The sequence below is a fragment of the Camelina sativa genome, chromosome 2, assembly GCF_030686135.1.
Source record: "Camelina sativa cultivar CO46 ecotype springtype chromosome 2, ASM3068613v1".
Taxonomy (NCBI): Eukaryota; Viridiplantae; Streptophyta; class Magnoliopsida; order Brassicales; family Brassicaceae; genus Camelina; species Camelina sativa.
The window spans coordinates 1,219,170-1,238,631 of NC_141881.1; the positions used below are offsets into that span (position 1 = coordinate 1,219,170).

Below are 19,462 nucleotides of genomic sequence, written 5' to 3' on the forward strand. Positions count from 1 at the left end.
AGGCTCAAGCTATACGGAAAGCCTCAACTGTACTGGAGACTGAGCTAGAGGCTTTGAGACAAGCGATTCTGTCAATGATCCCACTGAGCTATAACAAGATAATATTTGAGTTGGATTCATTGGGAGCAGTTAATTTAGTTAATGGTGAAGACTTTTGGCCAGCCTATATATGCACCCATGCTTCAGGATATAAAAGTGTTACTACTTAGTTTCAAAGAGTGCAAAATCATCTATGCACCCAGAGTTTGCAATGGAGTGGCGGATAGGATAGTGAAGGAATCTCTTTCTCTACAGAATTATGATTCTAAGTTTTATTCTGTTGTGCCAAATTGGATTAAATCTCTTGTAAGAGTGGATAAACCAAGTGTAAACTGGTTAATGAAAGTTGACGTTGAGTCAAAAAAAAAAAAAAATTTACAAGGAAACTTTTTTTTTTTGTTTTAACAAACGACAAGGAAACTTAAGAAAGGAGGAATCTTGTTTACAAAGACAAATGCCTATTGGGCCTATCATTATCTTGCTACGTATTGGGCCAAGCTAAACAATAAACGTTATTACGGGCCTCATTGGACTTTTTAATATTTCTAACCCCAAACCAAAATGGTGTATGTGGTGGTGCACATTCACTTATGGTGTGAGTTAATGCAGGTGAATATTTCTCATCTTCTTCGTCTTCTTTTTCTTCTTCTTGTGAAGAAGAAGAAGATTACCCAATCTGAAGAAAACAAACGAAAGAAGCTGACAAAATTGTAAATTCTCTCTGAGATTTTCCATGGAGTTATCTCTTCTCCGTCCGTCGACTCAATCGCTTCTTCCGTCGTTCTCGAAGCCGAATCTTCGATTACATGTCTACAAGCCTCTTAAACTCCGTTGTTCCGTGGCCGGTGGACCAACCGTCGGATCTTCCAAAATCGAAGGCGGAGGAGGAGGAGGCAAAACGATCAATACGGACTGTGTGATTGTCGGCGGAGGTATCAGTGGTCTCTGTATCGCGCAAGCGCTCGCTACGAAGCATCCTGATGCTGCTCCGAATTTGATTGTTACCGAGGCTAAGGATCGTGTTGGTGGTAACATTATCACTCGTGAAGAGAATGGTTTTCTCTGGGAAGAAGGTCCTAATAGCTTTCAGCCTTCTGATCCTATGCTCACTATGGTGGTAAGTTCTTAGTGAGAACAATGTATGTTGTAGATGAGATGAGTTTTTAAGTGTTTTGAATGTTTATGATTAGTTTAGGTTGATAGTGGTTTGAAGGATGATTTGGTGTTGGGAGATCCTACTGCGCCGAGGTTTGTGTTGTGGAATGGGAAACTGAGGCCGGTTCCTTCGAAGTTAACGGACTTACCGTTCTTTGATTTGATGAGCATTGGTGGGAAGATTAGAGCTGGGTTTGGTGCACTGGGAATTCGACCATCACCTCCAGTGTGTATTTCTGACCATCCTTTTAGATCAATATAGTTTCTTGCAAAGCTAGGGTTTGTGTTGGTAGAATCTGCTCATGTTCTTAGAGTTTTGGCAAAGGTGACAGGGTCGTGAAGAATCTGTGGAGGAGTTTGTTCGGCGTAACCTCGGTGCTGAGGTGTTTGAGCGCCTTATTGAACCGTTTTGTTCAGGTAAAGAGTGATAAATAGAGCTTCATATAAACCATTTATTTGATTAGACGTCTGCGGTTCTGTTTATCTAGCAGTGTTGATTTTTTTTTTTAGTGCACCATTAATGCTTTGGATTTCATGCTTTTTAGGTGTTTATGCCGGTGATCCTTCAAAACTGAGCATGAAAGCTGCGTTTGGGAAGGTTTGGAAACTAGAGCAAAATGGTGGAAGCATCATTGGTGGTACTTTTAAGGCAATTCAGGAGAGGAAAAAAGCTCCAAAGGCAGAACGAGACCCGTGAGTAACATAACCTTTTTCAGTTGCTTTGGGTCTTCTGTCTCTTGATATATAATTTTAATACAACTCAACCTCCTACTTCAGGCGTCTGCCAAAACCAAAGGGCCAAACAGTTGGTTCTTTCAGGAAAGGACTTCGAATGTTGCCAGAAGCAATATCTGCAAGGTAAAGCTGAGGCTTTTCTTTCTCTATAGGAAGTGAACAAGGCAAACACTTTCAAATATTTTCTGAAATCCTTTGCAATTTAACAGGTTAGGTAGCAAAGTTAAATTGTCGTGGAAGCTCTCAGGTATTACTAAGCTGGACAGCGGAGGATACAACTTAACCTATGAGACTCCAGATGGTGTAGTGTCCGTGGAGAGCAAAAGTGTTGTAATGACTGTGCCATCTCATGTTGCAAGCGGTCTCTTGTGCCCTCTTTCTGTAAGTTTCTCGTTTTGCGAACAAGGAATTTGCATAAAAGCATCAATTTGACAAATATGGGTTCTTATATCACCTGCTGCAACTTTTTTTTTCCAGGAATCTGCAGCAAATGCACTCTCAAAACTGTACTATCCACCAGTTGCAGCAGTATCTATCTCGTACCCGAAAGAAGCAATCCGAACAGAATGTTTGATAGATGGTGAACTAAAGGGTTTTGGGCAATTGCATCCACGCACGCAAGGAGTTGAAACATTAGGTATATATCTTGTATTTTTAATCTTCTATTATGTCAGAATGTTCATATAAGCTTCATACGATTGCTTGGATTTCTCCAGGAACTATATACAGCTCCTCGCTCTTTCCAAATCGAGCTCCGCCCGGAAGAGTTTTGCTGCTGAACTACATTGGCGGCTCTACCAACACCGGGATTCTGTCCAAGGTAAAATACAACAAACACTTGTAACACATCTTACTTCAAACAAGTAGACTTAAGAACTGATCTTTCCCTCCTCTCTCTCTTGGGTTTTGATTTCCGCAGTCTGAAGGTGAGTTAGTGGAAGCAGTTGACAGGGATTTGAGGAAAATGCTAATTAAGCCTAATTCGACTGATCCACTCAAATTAGGTGTTAGGGTATGGCCTCAAGCCATTCCGCAGTTTCTAGTTGGTCACTTTGATATCCTTGACACGGCTAAATCATCCCTAACATCTTCGGGCAACGAAGGGCTATTTTTGGGTGGCAATTACGTAGCTGGTGTAGCCTTAGGCCGGTGTGTAGAAGGCGCATATGAAACCGCGACTGAGGTCAACAACTTTATGTCACGGTACGCTTACAAGTAAATGTAAAAACATTAATTCTCTCAGCTTGCGTGAGTTTTATTAAATATTGTGATATTAAACACTTCAATTTCATTTGATACACAGATTGTAGTTTATAGTTATTATCTAGGCGAAGGGTCTTTGGTTCTCGCAGTCTAGATTAGATCCTGTATTGACTTTAAACAACTGAGCGTATCTTTGGAAATAGCCGACTCGGTCACTGACCCGTCCATCTCCTGGAATCCCACATTCTAAACCACCGTTTATAATGTTGGTCACTAAACCATAACCGACAGTCTGGTTTGCTGCTCTATCTGCTTTCGTCGGTCTGTATCGGTTGACCATAACGTCATGGCAAGACGGCTTAGGAATCTGTTCGGTCATCCAAAACCAAAGAGCTGTCTTGAACGCTAAAACAGAGTTGTTGGCAACAAGTTCTGGGTTCTGTAGACCGTCAAAACCCAATGCTCGACCCGCTTGTCCGTAATTGTAATTCCTATTTATCCCAAAAAGAGAGAGTAAAATTAACCAAAAGCTCTAAGACTGAGATACGATGATCAAATTGCAGAAAAGATGATGCAATTGTTTAATTTTTTTAATTGGTGATAGATAAATATATGTACAAATGGTTATTAGTTAATATCTGTAGACTTACCAAGAAAGTTGAATGGGACCTCTTCCTTTGTAAGACTTGCCAGGAACGCAAGGCCAATCCTTATTAGTTTCATCACAATAATTACTCTGTGGACTCACTTCCTCTTTAAAACACAGTCCCCATGCGTACGGTCCGTCCGGTGCCGTGGCCCAACCACCTGTCGTCTCGTGAGATATTTGCGCCAAAAACGCAGCTACTTCGCGCCGCCTTGTCCAAAAGTTTCCTACGCTTCCGAACCTAGGGAACCACCTTGTAGCCTCCACGAAAGCTTCGTAGGGGTAGAAACCTTTTGCAGGGCATGCGTTGTTGTCCTTGTGGATGAAGATTTGGTCGTAGAGAGACCTTGGGACTAGGCTCATGATCCGTGCGGGTTTATATTTGGAGTGTTTACGAGCTTCGGTTTCATGGAGAGAGGATGATATTGAGAAGACGAAGAGGAAGAGACAGAGCAATAGAGGAATATGTTTCTCCATATTTGTTCTTTATTGTGTTGTGTTTGAGAAGATGGGGTTTTGGCTTCGTTGTTATAAAGAGATGTAGTAGTGGAAGACTTAAGTTAGATGTTTTTGATTTGGTCAACGTATTGACTTTTTTTAGTGGAGTTTATTGTTTTTATTTTTGTATATAGTTTTATTTCATTTTAGAGTCTACTTTATTTTTGTTTCTTTCTGTTCAACGGAGACCCATTCTCGAATGGGGGATATAGGATTAAAAATTACATTAGTTGCAAACCGGATAAACTATTGAACCATTTCAATTTAAATTGAACTGAGTAAAACTAATATGAAGACTAAAATGAATTTTACCGTGGATAACGTTATTTGGAAGTTATAGTAACCCATATTCGAACATAACATTTTGACTCTTGAAATTAAAAAAGAAAAGATGATTAGAATTTTTATTAAAGCCTTATTTTACAAACTACCAGAGACAAGGCTTGAGGTCGGTGGCTAACTAAACATGGAAAAACGCCAAGCAACTTGTGAAATGAGTTTCTTCAAAACAAAAAAACTTGTGAAACGAGTTGGACCAAGTCGTGACGACGACTTCTAATAAGATAAGCTCCAATTGTTTTAAGAAATATAGTAAAACACCAACCTATATAGCTAGTTGTTGAGGATGATTTCTACCTATTAATTTCGCAGTGAAGAATGATAACCATTACATCGATAAGATTGTTAGGATTTTTCTGAAAACGAAATAACAAAATAACAAGATTCTCGGTTCCTTGGAAATACTTCTTAGATCTTTTGACTGTTCTTTTTCATGATAAAAAGGCATAATTTAGGAGTCAATCAAATGAGCAAACCCTCCTGTCCTCCACCAAGTATATGCAAAAATGTTATATCTTCAATATTTTCTTTGTTGTCTTAATTTGTCTATAATAAATAAATTTAACCATTTAAAACTCGAAATTACTCAAAAAAGTCGAAACATACTTAGACTATCTATAAAAAAATAAATCTGAAATCACATTTCTATTATTTTAGATTAAATATTTTATTAAATTTGGTCAAATTTTTTAAATAAGGTTTTTATATATATATATATATATTTATTTTGCAAGTATTAGATCAGCTCAGAATGAGCCAATGATGAGGAAAGTTGTCTACAAAAAAAACACTAAGCGGTTCGACGCAAAATTTTCGTGCCAAAAAATCCGTCTTGACATTTGCACTCCAAGGAACAAGCGAAAGAGAAAAAAAATCAAACTCCTCCTTATCACTCTCAATATCGGACATGTAGACTGAAAAAGCCGGCCACTCAGAAGGGAAAGACACCATCTTCACCAGGTCAGAACAATCCGTAAAAAAGGCGACATCATTGAAATCAGCTCCAAATATGCATCACATAGCCCATACTAAAGTTTCCACCTCTGCGTGAAGGGGAGATAAACTTCACCGTCGACTAGTAGCTCCCATCAAAGTCTTTCTGTCAGTCAGGGACACACAATACCAACCTAATCCGGTGAATTTATCACCTTCTTTCCACGAACCATCCACAAAACATCTAGTGACAGCACCATCGAGCACATCTAGCCCACTTCTATGACACTGCTGGATAGATCTAGCACATCACAATGCTGATCCATTTCCGTCTCTAATTGAGCCATCTGCCATATCTTTTTCTTTGCTTCTGCCACCCTAAAAATCTCAAGAGCGGTAGAACTCACAGTTTGAAATACCCAATCATTTTGGGCCTTCTGAATATACCACAAAATCTAGGGAAAAGAGGAAGCAGAAATTCCATTAGGTATATTACAAAAAAGATAATCCATATTGGCATACAGTGAGCTTGACGGGAACCTTCCATCACCCGTGGGAACCAAAGATAATGCCCATGTCTGAAATGCCGGCGGACACTCAACTAAGACGTGATTTATTGATTCCTCCCCAACCCCACAACTACCACACAAAGGATCGAAAGCAACACCCCATCTATTCAAATTGGAGGTAACTGACATGCAGCCCGACAAAACCTGCCACATGAAATGCTTCAGGTTGGGCGGACATTTAACCCGCCAACAAAAAGCTCGTAACAAATTTAAATCCGGTCCATAAACCGGATGTGCTACGATCCCTGGGTCGCGGTCGTGCCACATGGTATCCCGACTTAACCGTATATTTTCCAGATTTAGTAAAATGCCACCTTAAGCTATCAGATGTAGTTTTGCCGTCAAGCAGGATCCCTGCGATTAACAAGGCATCCTATGGGGCAAAAATAGTGTTGAGTTGGGTAAGATTCCAAGAATTTGACCCCCATCAACAAAAGCGTTAACACACAACAAAGGATCCTGAACGGATCCATTAATTAAAGCTGGTCTTGGGAATTGGGCAGGGATCTAGGGGTCACTCCATACTAATATAGAATTCCCGAGCCTACCTGTTTAATAAGTCATTTATTTACCAGAGAGCGAGCTGAGGTAATACTCCTCCATCCATACGACGGAGAGTATGACCTGATTGATTCCAATGGATTTGAATTCCGATAATACCGTCCTTTGAAAACCCGCGCGAGAAGCGAATCGAGTACCATAATCAACCGCCACAGATGGTTTGCTAGGACCGCCACATCAAAATCATCCACATTCCTAAATCCAATCCTACCTTCGGTCTTGCTTACACACATTTTATCCCATGCCATCTAATACAAACCACGGTACTGCCCATTATCACTCCATTAATAATTGGCCACCGCACTAGTAAACTTGGACGTAATCATTTTTGGTAGACGAAAGCAAGACATAACGAAGGTTGGCACCGCAATAGCCACCAATTTAATCATCACCTCCTTTCTCCTGTTGGATAACAATTTTGTCGACCATCCCGTAGTCCTGTTATTTAAGCGGTCCCAAACGAAGGAAAATATCTTTGTTTTGGAACCCTCAAAACTCTCTGGAAGACCAAGATAGGAGCCCATTCCCCCTACGTTTGATATCTCCAACACAGAGTGTATTTCCGCCTCTGCATCCACCTTGTGCCCAAATTGCACCAAAAATTTGGTAAAATTAATTTGTTGTTCGAGAGACTAGCTCATACTGCTTCAGGATGCCTAAAATAACTCCACGCTGTTCCGTATTCGCCTTATAGAAAAACAAACTATTATCTGGAAATAGATGAGAGATCAATTAATTCCACACTGTTCTTCACTTATTAAAATGTTTTTTTTTTGTTTTTTGGATGTTATTGTGTTTTGGGGTATAATTGGTAAATGGTTGACCAATTAATTCGACCACATGATAACAGGAAAGAGACGTTTAGTTCCACTACATTGGTGCGATATGAAGTGATCACCATTGCTTATAGTTTAATTCACACTTCCATTTTACATTATCAAAGGCTATGTATAGTTTATATATAGATCTATCAAGTGGTCTTACATCCAATCTCGTCGTTTGTATAATTAAAAAAAAAAAACATCCAATCTCGTCAATTGATTGTTGCAAGTATATATATAAGAAAAAGATAAAAAAATTACCAATATCAAAATAACCATGTTAGGAGACATATCACACTGTAAAATTGATCTTATCATGTATTTATATATAAAATAATAAGATTCTCATTTTATCATTGATTTATATTTTCTTTAAATTATAATGATAAATCTTAAGAAATATATTTAGATGTAACTTTTATTTAAACACACAACACTCAACAAATAATAATTTGGAATATTATGTGAATGGAATTACAATCTAAGCTCTAAATATTGAGAGCAAAACAAAAGTTCATAATTCTTAGAAACACATCAACAGTTTAGTATCAAAATGAATTTTGTCTTTCCAAACATAAGGCGGTTTGGGCATAACTTAGGCCCAGTATCGAATGTGCCAGCCGTCTAAAACTATATTTGTTTTCTACACTTATTTACTAACCAGAAAAATATATGTACAGTATATATATTTTCTTTTAGTACCAGACTACTAACTAGCCATTATTTACTTTTTCTTTATGTGAATGAATCTCTCCACTCGCACAAGAGAACTTTTCACATTGTTAGTCATTGATTTAGACACTCTTTAATTACCTTTATAAAACTTTTACATGATCGTCATTGTAGTAAACCAGGTTGATGTGTTCAAATGTCAAATACCATTTTAGTAAAATCCAATAGCAAAGAACAAAGAAATTTAGTTTTACTTTTTGCTGTCTTTTTGACCTGATGAGTATACTTTTCTCCAAAACCAAATGAGTACTTAAGTAGTAGTAACAAAGTGGATCTTGGGAATAGAGTTGCTTTCACATTTGAGTAAAAATAGTCGAGGTAGTCGGATTGGATACTACACAGTCTACACTCACTAATAACGTGATTTGTAACTTTAATAAAAGAGTATACACCACAACTAATCTTTATGTCTTCGAATGTTTTCAGCGATAAATGGAGTATGATGTGAATTCAAAAACAAATCATACTGCAGCTCATCGGATATATCAATACAATATTAACTAAAATATCGTCAAAACAGATTCTAAATAATATGAAAAAGATTTTGCAATGTTTCTTAACTTATATATTAATAATATGTCATACTTTTTGTTTACAAAATTTGCCTATAACAAAAAGCAATACATGTTATTGAGAATATATTTTCTTTAGTTTCTTCTTCCCACAGTATCTAAAATATATTATACAGAAAATGGTTCAATATAATAGAATCAAAGATCTACATTCATGAAGATCTGACTGGAAGATACAAGTGAAGTTGATAAGGAAGTGGAGGAAAGTGTCTGAAATTGATGACACACTTGAACTAATTCTGTGTGATGACAACATAAGTTGCTAAATTATTGATTAAGAGAAATGGTACCGTGCTATTTATACTTACAAATACATCACATAATTAGTTTAAGTGTGTCATCAATCTCATACATTTTCTTCCATTTCCCTATCACTTTAACTTGTATCTTTCAGTCAGATCTCCATGAATATAGGTCTATGATTCTATCATACTGAACCATTTTCCATAGAATATGTTTTCGATATTGTAGGAAGAAGAAACTGAAGAAAAGATATCTTCTCAATAACATGTATTGCTTCCTTTTATAGGCAATTTTTGTAAACAAAAATTATGACATATTATTAATATATAAGCTAAAAAATATTGCAAAATCGTTCTCATATTATCTAGAATCTGTTTTGACGATATTTTAGTTAATATTGTATTAATATATCCGATTTACTAATTAATATATAAATTTTTGAGTGTTATTGGGAGATATCCGTTTAGATTCTCTGATATATAGGTAGAAAATACTTTTTCAAATTCATAGCTATACTTTTTAGAAACTACAAATAAATAAGACAAAATAAGGAAACGGTAGAATAAAAAATGACAAAACCAATTTCTACTGTTTTCAAAATGCATTCATAGGTGCAGTTTATGCAGTTCAATTTAAATCTTATAATTGACAAAATCAGGAAACGTTAGAATAAAAATGACAACCAATTTGTACTTTTTTCAAAATGGCATGCATAGGTGCTGTTTATGCAGTTCAATTTAAGTCTTATGTGTATGTTTCTTAAATTTTATATTACAACATTTATATATATATATATATATATTTAAATTATTTGCATCAATGTATACTTAATTTTTGAAAAATACTTAGGTTCATTCACCTCCTCTTCTCTCAGCCAATCAGAATCTTCCATCTAATATTTCATTAAAAAAATAAATCAAAAATAAATTAAAAAGCAACCCAAATTAAGGAAACAAATTTTGTATACTTTTAATTAAAGAAAGTTAAATATTTGGCTTGGTTTAGATTTTTAAAACTAGATTAAAATTATATGTCGGTTTGGGTTTACAAATGAAGTGGTTAGAGTTTAGATTTTATAATTAAAACGAAATTATATGTCGGTTTGGGTTTACAAATGAGGTAGTTAGGGTTTAGATTTTACAATTAGAACGAAATTATATATCGGTTTGGATTCACAAATGAGATGGTTAGGGTTTAGATTTTACATGTAGAACAAAATTATATGTCGATTTGGGTTCACAAATGAGATGGTTAGGGTTTAGATTTCACAATTAGAACAAAATTATATGTCAGTTTGGGTTCACAAATGAGATGGTTAGGGTTTAGATTTTACAAGTAGAACAAAATTATATGTCGGTTTGGGTTCACAAATGAGATAGTTAGGGTTTAGATTTTATATATGTCGGTTTGGGTTTATTAAAAAGCGGTTTAAGTTTTTAATTTTATAATAATGTATACAAATTTTATTTCCTTATTTTATAAGAGGGTGAATAGAGAAATTCACCCCTAGAAGTGAATCCAAGTATTGTTCTACAAATTTTATTCCTTATTTTATAAAAGGGTGAACCCAAGTATTTTCTTAATTTTTATAATGTTCGCTATATTTCAAGATATGCTATTCCGTGAAGCAAATATACGAAAATGGAGTCACTTCACTGCAAAAAAGATACTTGAAGATTCTTTTACCTTGTTTTTCATTTTATATATGCGGCATATGTATTATCAAGTAAGTTCATATGAGATTAGTTAAATGTTAATTCAACTATCTATTTAAAGTAATGATATTATATTTTAAAACTAAGATACAACATTATCTATATTTTAAAAATATAAAATATTATATCGAAATTTATTATATATTTTTTTTATTGCACGTCGACGCAATGACATTTTATTAAAATCTAAGAAATTTTAAATGTTGTATTTTATTCAATATAGTATACACAAGTAAAAAAAAAATTAAAAATGTAAATCAAGATTTCTAAATACAACCGCTTCAATACAGGTTTTGTTATATTATCTAGATTTTATCAAATTTATATAATTCACGGATTTGAACGTTTTATCATTTACCAAAGAGGAATTGAAATCAGAGTATGAAACTAAGTAAATTTAAATGTAAAATATTATAAAATATATATAATAAATTAAATAAAATTTCTACTATTATTTTACAGTTAACAAATTACAGTAAAGTGTACGCAAATATTTTTCCGTACTGTATAGCGCAGATAACTATCTAGTAAAATAATTACATGACACAGAACAACCAAACTCAGGATCGAAATGTGTTTTTGCATTTTATTTTAGAACCGAGACAACCGTACTAATACTATTACTATCATATATATACCGAGTGATATTGGTTCTGACATTTGACCTTAAGAAGTTAGCGATCAAATGTGAATTACTAAAGTAAAACAAATTATGTCCTAATTCAACGTCAACCTCATCCTAAACAAACGTGACCTCTTTACACATTTAATTGGACTAAAATCCATCCACAGACTGGCAAAAGTATGACGGCTGTAAACTCTACTTTTTGGTATGTTTTTTCCTCGTCGAGTAAATTAAGGTTTGTTGTTTCTCTCGCATCTATACATTAAAAAGAGCATATTGCGGAAATGGCACATGTGCATTTATGAACTAAAGAAATATAGCGACTTATAAAAGTAATTACGGATGAGAGTAGTTAACGTTTAATTTGAAGGTGTAACTAAGTTTGATTTTCGTTTTCTAGTTCTTTTCTCTGAAAGTTTGGTTTTCGAAGGAGGGAGAAGTTGACATAAAAGAAAAAAGAGGAGAGAAGGTAAGGAAGAATCAAACAGGTTTCTCCGTCATACATATATATATGATTTAACCTAATACATATATCAATGATAATTAAGTACATTTGACTTTTGTTAGACCATGTGGATGGATGCACATATATACAAACAGTAGCAATATCTATACAATTATATAAATTATCGCCTTTAATTGGACGTGCATATCGGTGGATTTGTTAACTATATACATGAGCATGACAAGTTAACTATAATATTCTGCCAGTTGTTGTCCACAAAATAAATCAATACAATAAAATTTGGGAAAAAAGCTTAAAAATACCTCATCTATTTTTTATTTGGATGTTTAATACCTCGTCTTTTTTGGTTGGAAGAAAAATACATCATTTAATTAAAAAATGCGATTTAATACCTAAACTAATAACTTTTGTTAGTTTCATACTTACGCTTTTTTGACAAAAATATAATTCCGTTTTTACCCTTACTATATCAAATAATAATTAATTTTAAATAATATTCCATTAATTTAATATATGGGAAAAAAGCTTTTAAATACCCCATCTATTTTTTCTTTGGAAGATTAATACCTGGTCTTTTTCGGTTGGAAGTTTAATACATGATCTATTATTTGTTGTTCAATAAAATGTTGGTTTATATTTGTGTTGGTTGAATAGTATCCCGTGGTCAACAGCCGTTAAGGGTCGTGACAGAACCACTAACCATGGTTAAAAATTAATAACACGTGGGTAATTAAACCCACTGAAAGTCACTGTTGCCCTTCACTCTTGTTTTTCCCCAATTCGTAAACCTCTAACCTAAATCGCGAAACCCCAAATTGAAAACCCTAACTCAATTTTGTTCTTCCTCTTCTCTACCTCTTCGATGAATCTGGGCGTTTGATTATCTCCGAATTGGGATCCCTCTGCGAATTGTTGAGATGAGGTATGTAATCGAATCGTTTGATTATCTGGGTTGTCGTCATGTTGTTCTCGTTAAGAATTCTCTGGGTTGGGGTTTTGTCTCTTAATCGTTTGATTATCTGCGAATTGTTGTCTTAATCGATTGATAATCTCTGCGTATTGTTGTCTCTTAATCCAATCGTTGTCGTTTTTTCTCAAAATCGATCATCTTGTTAGAAGGTTAATCACTTAATTTTCATTGTGCAGTTGCGAAAATCTGAAACTCAATATACACTTTAGAGGCGATGTCGACTACACTTCAGGGTCGTTTGCTTACATTGGAGGAATCAAGGCGAAGGATATGTTGATTGACCCAGATCTTATGACATGGTCAATCTTCGAGGAGTTCAGGGTTGTTTGCTGTGCAATTAGGACCTCCACGCAAGAGAGGAAGACCGAGGAAAAGCCTGGTAAGCAATTTGACCTTCTACTTTAAATATATGATATCAAATAGTAATTGCAAGTTTAACACATCAGATTTGTGATAGGATAATGATGATCCATGGAGCATCGAAAATGCACCAAAGAGGTGGCATAGAGCGCAGACCCAATCAACACCACCTATCGCTCAAAGCCAATCAACGCAACAACCACAAGTACCACAACATTCAAGTGCTCCAGCTACCACTAGTGATCCAGGTAACACAACTGCAAAAGGGCGTGCTCGTGGACGGCCTCCTGGTCGTAAGAATGGAGAAGGCAAGGGTCGTGGCAAGGGACGTGGTAAAGGGTCGGATGAAGCTCCTCGAGCGCCTGTGTTTTTTATGTCTCCTTGGAATGACAAGGTGTTTGATGTTTGGCAACCTGACAAGAAGTAGAAGAATATTTGTATGCCTTTTGTTGCTATCTAGGATCAATGTAGGATGTTAACTATGTTTTGGCCCCTTTCTTATGGTCAGATCCTTTTTTGTTTTTTGGGATGTTGGATCTTTGTAACAAAATGACTCTTTCGGATCAATGATCTTAGGATATTTTCATTTCAAACATACATTAGCAACTTACAACATAGGAGTTCATATTTCATAACACAAAGAAACTAAGCTAAATCTTTACCATTACAAGGATCATGGCAATAACAACAATGAAACCTCCCCAAGACAATAAGATAAACTGCCTAAGCATATTTTCCCTCTCATTAGCAGCCATCACTTCACTTTCAAGCTTCTTCTTCTCTTCTTCGTGTTTGTTCACTAAATCATGGGAGAGAGCAGTGGAACCAGTCACATTAATTGCCTTCAGAGATTCCCTCAGTACCTTGATCTCATCTCTAGCCTCCAGTAAGCTCACCTTCTGCCAACCGTATGGCCTTTCTTCATCTGCCCACTTTGCAAAACCATGAACAACACACTTAAAGAATCTTCTACCCGGATTCTCATTTGTCCAAGACTTTGCAAGCGTCGTAGCTCTACCACAATTGCAGCAAAGAGGACCCCAGATCCGACTCGAATTTGCATCAGACCCTGAACTTTGGCTCATCATTCTTACGATTAACCCAGAAAGAGAAGAGGAAAACAATAATTGACTTAGGGTTCTCTATCAAGGGCTTCGCGAATTGGGAAAAAACAAGAGTGAAGAGTGAAGGGCAACAGTGTCTTTCAGAGGGTTTAATTAACCACGTGTTGTTAATTTTTAACCATAGTTAGTGATTCTGTCACGATCCTTAACGGCTGTTGACCACGGGATACTATTCAACCAACACAAATATAAACCAACATTTTATTGAACAACAAATAATAGATCATGTATTAAACTTCCAACCGAAAAAGACCAGGTATTAATCTTCCAAAAAAAAATAGATGGGGTATTTAAAAGCTTTTTTCCCTAAGTTTATTTGAATTATTATTTATTTTAATTACAATTTTGTTTTACAAAAAAATACAATCATCTTCATCAAACTCTAATTCATGTTTGTTCTCCTCTCTCGCTTTCACAGACTTGGTCATATCATTTAACATAAAATAAAATTAATTTTAATTCAAATACACTTATAAATTAATTAAAATAAAATTAATTTTAATTCAAATAAACTTATAAATTAATGTCATATCATTTAAAATTAATTATTAATTGATATAGTAAGGGTAAAAATGGAAGTTTATATTAAAATTTTTAAAATAAAATTAATTCTAATTCAAATAAACTTATAAATTAATGTCATATCATTTAAAATTAATTATTAATTGATATAGTAAGGGTAAAAACAGAATTTTATTTAAATATTTAAAACAAAATTGTAATTAAAATAAATAATTTTAATTCAAATAAACTTATAAAGTAATGTCATATCATTTAAAATTAATTATTAATTGATATAGTAAGGGTAAAAACGGAATTTTATTTTTGTCAACAAATCGTAGGTATGAAACTAACAAAATTTATTAGTTTAGGTATTAAATCACACGTTTTAATTAAATGATGTATTTTTCTTCCAACCAAAAAAGACGAGGTATTAAACGTCCAAATAAAAAATAGATGAGGTATTTTTAAGCTTTTTTCCCAATAAAATTTGGATGCGTTTCTTTACAGTGTGACACCTCAGCTTTAACTTTCATGCTGCTGTTGACACATCAGATAAAATCAGTAACCAATAAAATTAAAACAATTAATACACATCAGCTTTTTTTTAATAGGTGGACATCTAATCGTCTTCTTCTTTCTATCATCGACTTCTTCTTCTTTCTCCCGATTCGATATCAGTAGTACTCGATTTCTTCTTCTTCTTTAAAATTAATTTTGCATTCACATATATATATATTAGAAATCGATTAAGAAAACTTCACGCGGGTTCACAGATATCGTATAGGAGAAGTTAATTCCGGCAGAGTACGAATCTCTGATTTCTCCGTCGCAAGTTTTCTCATCAAAGAAGAAACTCTATTTCTCTCTCTGTAACGATCCTCTTCTCATCGACGATGGCGAAAAAGTAATTGTGTGTAAATTCATCAATTTTGCGTTGTTTATTGGATTTAAGGATAATGAACTGTATCTTGCCTTTGAATTGCAATGGGACCTGTGAGGTTGAATAGAGAACAAGGTTATTACACCAGAGGCTAACTATAATAAGAGTCTATATTCTCATGCATGAAATTTTATTAATATCAGATTTGTGTGTTGGAGGAAGAGTGAAAAAGATGTTTACCGCGGAGTATGGGTATGGCTGGAAGAATTTTCAGTCAAAGCTGAAAAGAGAAGAGGCAGGGAAACAATGATATGTACAATAAGCATTACTTATCATATAGGAAAGCTAGAGAACTTTTTATTTTCTGGATGCCCTTCAATGTTTGTTTTATTTTTCTAATGGAATGAGCTTTATGGTTTATGTCTTAAGCACTTCGGTTCAATGTGCAGATAGAGGCATAAAAGGTTAAGAGGAGGAGAGAAGAGAGAGCAGTAGAGAAAGCTCGACATGCGGAAGAAATGGTAAATTTTGTCTCATGTTATAATAACCAGATCCCTGACTTTTTCACAAAATCGTTTGGTACAAAGAGATGTATATAACTGAATTCATATCCACCCTATCTTCTCTCTTATTTGATTCATATTGTAAATCTACTGACTTAACATTGTTTTATTGTATGCAGCCATTATTAGCTAGAGAACGTGCTCGAGCTGAGTTCCATAACTGGGAGAATAAAGAGGAAGAGGTATAGCTGCATGTCTTTGTTTTTGCAATTAGTTCCTCTTTTAGATTTGTTTGGTGTATGATGCTTGATATATCTCCTTGATCTACAGTTCCATTTCGATCAAAGCAAGGTGAGGTCAAAGATCAGATTACGTGAAGGTCGACTAAGGCCAATCGACGTCCTCTGCAAGCACTTGGATGGTTCTGATTATTTAGATATCGAGCTTAGTAAACCCAACATAGTTTTCAAGGTATTTATTTAGATTATGTTGAATTGTAAAAACATATCGTGTTAAGTTATATTACCTCGAGGCTTATCAGTCAATTACAAACTTATGATCAAGTTCTTCCAAGCAACATTTTAAAGAAGAATAAATCAATCATCACCTTGCCTTGATCAATCCATATAACTTGAAAGAAACAAAAACTCAAGTATCATATGATGATGTAAATAATAATAACCAAAAAAAAGAATTAGCATTGTAATTATCAAAAGATTCTGAACAACATATTAAATTATGAATTCGAGAAAAAAATAGGTTCAGTATGTGCAATGACACAAACTTTTAAATTGTTTTGGTTTTCTCCACTAAATTTTCTACTATCTGCATTTGTTGTAAAAACAGTTTATTAACTGAAAACAATTTTACATTCATACAAAAAAATCTAAAAACAAATCATGAAATATATAACAAAAATTAACCCGCTGCGTAGCGCGGGTTCCAACCTAGTTAAAACTAAAATTCTGCCCGTCAAAAATATACTTTCTCCCATATCATAATTCAATAAGTGGATCATCATCGCAATTTGAAAACGTTCGAATCGTGTTTGGAGGAAGAAAACTTTGATGTGCATTAAATCTAATAACGAATATCTATTATTTTGAATTTAGTACTATATAAGCTCAAAAAAATAACTACAATTAGAAACAAAAACTCATAGTTAGAAGCAAACACAAATTGAAACAACTTAATAAAATATCTACATTCATCAAGATATACATATCCATTGTATTTGTATACATTTTTCTGCTATTTTGTTCTTACAAGGATACACATCCATGCGTTATTAACAAGGGTATGAACCGTTAAGTCTATATTCGATTGACGTGCTTGAAAACGAACACATGCGTCGTGATGTGCATAATCAACGAATGAATTAAATATATATATATATATATTTATTTATTTATAGAAGATTAAATAACCAAATAATTGATTCAGGAGTGAGTGTGAAAGTGTGAAACTGTGAAGGAATTGTGGATATGAATTTAAAGAGGTCGCTCCCTTTTCAAAGTTGCTACGAAAAAGATTGGCAATTTGATGCCTAATCCCCCTACATGCTGGTCCCAGCTAGTTTTGGACCTCGTTGCTTCTGCATTATTTCAAAAAAAAAAAAAAGTATGTAAGTATATATATACAACTATAAAATTTGTAACTATCGATAAATTTGTATTTCTTTTGTTTTACATGTTTAGTTTTTCTTTAAAAAGTATTCAAATGCTAAATAAAATATATTTCTTTATTATTTTTTAAAAGTCAGGAAATAATTATAATTATATACTAAGTCTTGTTTATTAAAATAAATATATAAATTTCAGAAAATGTACAAAACATCAGTTTATATTGAATAATAGACGATGAACTTGTGTTTTTAAATAACATATATGATGAAATTTAGTGTTAAACAAGTCTTAAAAACATGAATGGTTGATAATGTGCCACAGTACTTTAACTAAACGATTACAAAATTATACTATAAACTTGTAGGTACATGATCCGAAGCGTACAATATTGGACTACTTTATGATTATCTAAAATATATTTTACTAAATACAATACATATATATACAGTGTTTACATGTGAGGAGAGTAAATATAAGTAGCTAACTAGGAGGTCAAACTTAATTAACAAATCTAGCTAGAATTCCACGATCCCTCACTAGTTAACAACTATCGGCAAAATAGCCGCGGACCATATTGCATGATTAAAATCCTCTTATATGATTTACACTTACATACAAATATGTAACGTATTATGTACGTTATACATTGCAAAAAAATATATATATATCAATAAAATAATTTAAAGAGGGAAAAACTAGTGGACCATATCTTCATCTTGCCTATCTAATTTCTTGTTTGCTTGTTTTTCCCTCCCAAACGTGTGGGCAAAGTGTGGGACTAACTTGTAGACTTTATTTGCTTGTTTTGGGCTTTACCTAAGCGCCGTTTTCGTTTACTCGATTTCTTCTTCCCCATTCCAATTTTAGTTTTCGTTTATGTTTGGAAAGTAGTAAATATTCAACATATAATTATTTTTCTTAGTTCAAAAGCACTCTAGATGTTTGGCATATATGTGAATCACTTTCAAGTTTTGGGAATGATAGTTGGTTACTTCTATACATATCAAAGAAAGAAAAGGTAGAAGGTTATTTATAGATGTGTCATCTCGGCTGGTCTGTGAAGGCACTTTTACTCATGACCAGTTTTTTGCTCGAGCAAGGCATTGAGATAACTAGAGAGATAGAGAAGAAGAAGAATATTTATTAATGTGTCAATTCATAAAAAAACATACAATGCTAAATCAATTTTGCAAATATATATATACGATAGCATTTTTTAATTCAGGGATGAAATGTTTATTGAAACTTTTTTTTGTTTACAGAGAATTATCGTGTTTGGGCAAGGAAGATTTCCTTATCTTTTTATCTCATCTTTTTCAATTTGTATTAGTCTATCATTTTTCAAAATTTTAATCAGAAAACAAATAAAAAACCATAAAATTTCTTTTCATTTACGGAAAACGATGTTTTAACTTATAATTTTGCATCAGTATATCGTATTTACATATCATTTCACGTGAAATATGTTAGGAATTCATGTCTTAATTCACTTTTTTTACATGTTGTATTGATAGTAAGTCATTATTCATTAGAGACATGTGTTAACTAGTTTGATTAGTTTTTTGATTAGAAATAAATTGGGTATTTACCAAAATAATATTAAAAAGGGTATGCACTTCTCATTTGTAACCGTTTAAGTATGAA

The 19,462-nt window shown here is 33.8% G+C and overlaps 3 protein-coding genes and 1 long non-coding RNA gene across 7 annotated transcripts; 2 read left to right on the top strand and 2 right to left on the bottom strand.

The window, feature by feature from the left end:
* The first annotated feature begins 646 nt into the window (after positions 1-646).
* LOC104713280 (protoporphyrinogen oxidase 1, chloroplastic-like) lies at positions 647-3,280 on the top strand. 4 transcript variants are annotated; one of them, XM_087479263.1, is made up of 10 exons: positions 647-1,156; positions 1,235-1,420; positions 1,527-1,611; positions 1,740-1,887; positions 1,972-2,052; positions 2,139-2,310; positions 2,407-2,566; positions 2,646-2,749; positions 2,849-3,132; positions 3,233-3,280. In XM_087479263.1, exons 1-10 carry the CDS (start codon positions 773-775, stop codon positions 3,237-3,239), a joined length of 1,611 nt encoding a protein of 536 aa, XP_087335389.1. In that variant the 5' UTR covers positions 647-772; the 3' UTR covers positions 3,240-3,280. The 4 variants fall into 4 exon arrangements, with proteins under 4 accessions (XP_087335389.1, XP_010428671.1, XP_087335396.1 ...); XM_087479270.1 differs by having other exon boundaries at positions 709-1,156; positions 1,520-1,611; XM_010430369.3 differs by having other exon boundaries at positions 2,849-3,249.
* LOC104713268 (Chitinase family protein) lies at positions 3,150-4,327 on the bottom strand. The gene is made up of 2 exons (XM_010430358.3): positions 3,783-4,327; positions 3,150-3,623 (listed from the first exon to the last, which is right to left on the bottom strand). Exons 1-2 carry the CDS (start codon positions 4,253-4,255, stop codon positions 3,254-3,256), a joined length of 843 nt encoding a protein of 280 aa, XP_010428660.1. The 5' UTR covers positions 4,256-4,327; the 3' UTR covers positions 3,150-3,253.
* A 9,505-nt stretch (positions 4,328-13,832) lies between these two features.
* LOC147948069 (uncharacterized protein At4g04775-like) lies at positions 13,833-14,495 on the bottom strand. Its single transcript, XM_087490949.1, has one exon. The coding sequence runs from the start codon at positions 14,268-14,270 to the stop codon at positions 13,833-13,835; it is 438 nt and encodes a 145-aa protein (XP_087347075.1). The 5' UTR covers positions 14,271-14,495.
* A 1,038-nt stretch (positions 14,496-15,533) lies between these two features.
* LOC147948070 (uncharacterized) lies at positions 15,534-16,652 on the top strand. The gene is made up of 3 exons (XR_015573735.1): positions 15,534-16,211; positions 16,373-16,435; positions 16,524-16,652. It is a non-coding gene; the product is annotated as an uncharacterized LOC147948070 (long non-coding RNA).
* The last annotated feature ends 2,810 nt before the right edge of the window (positions 16,653-19,462 follow it).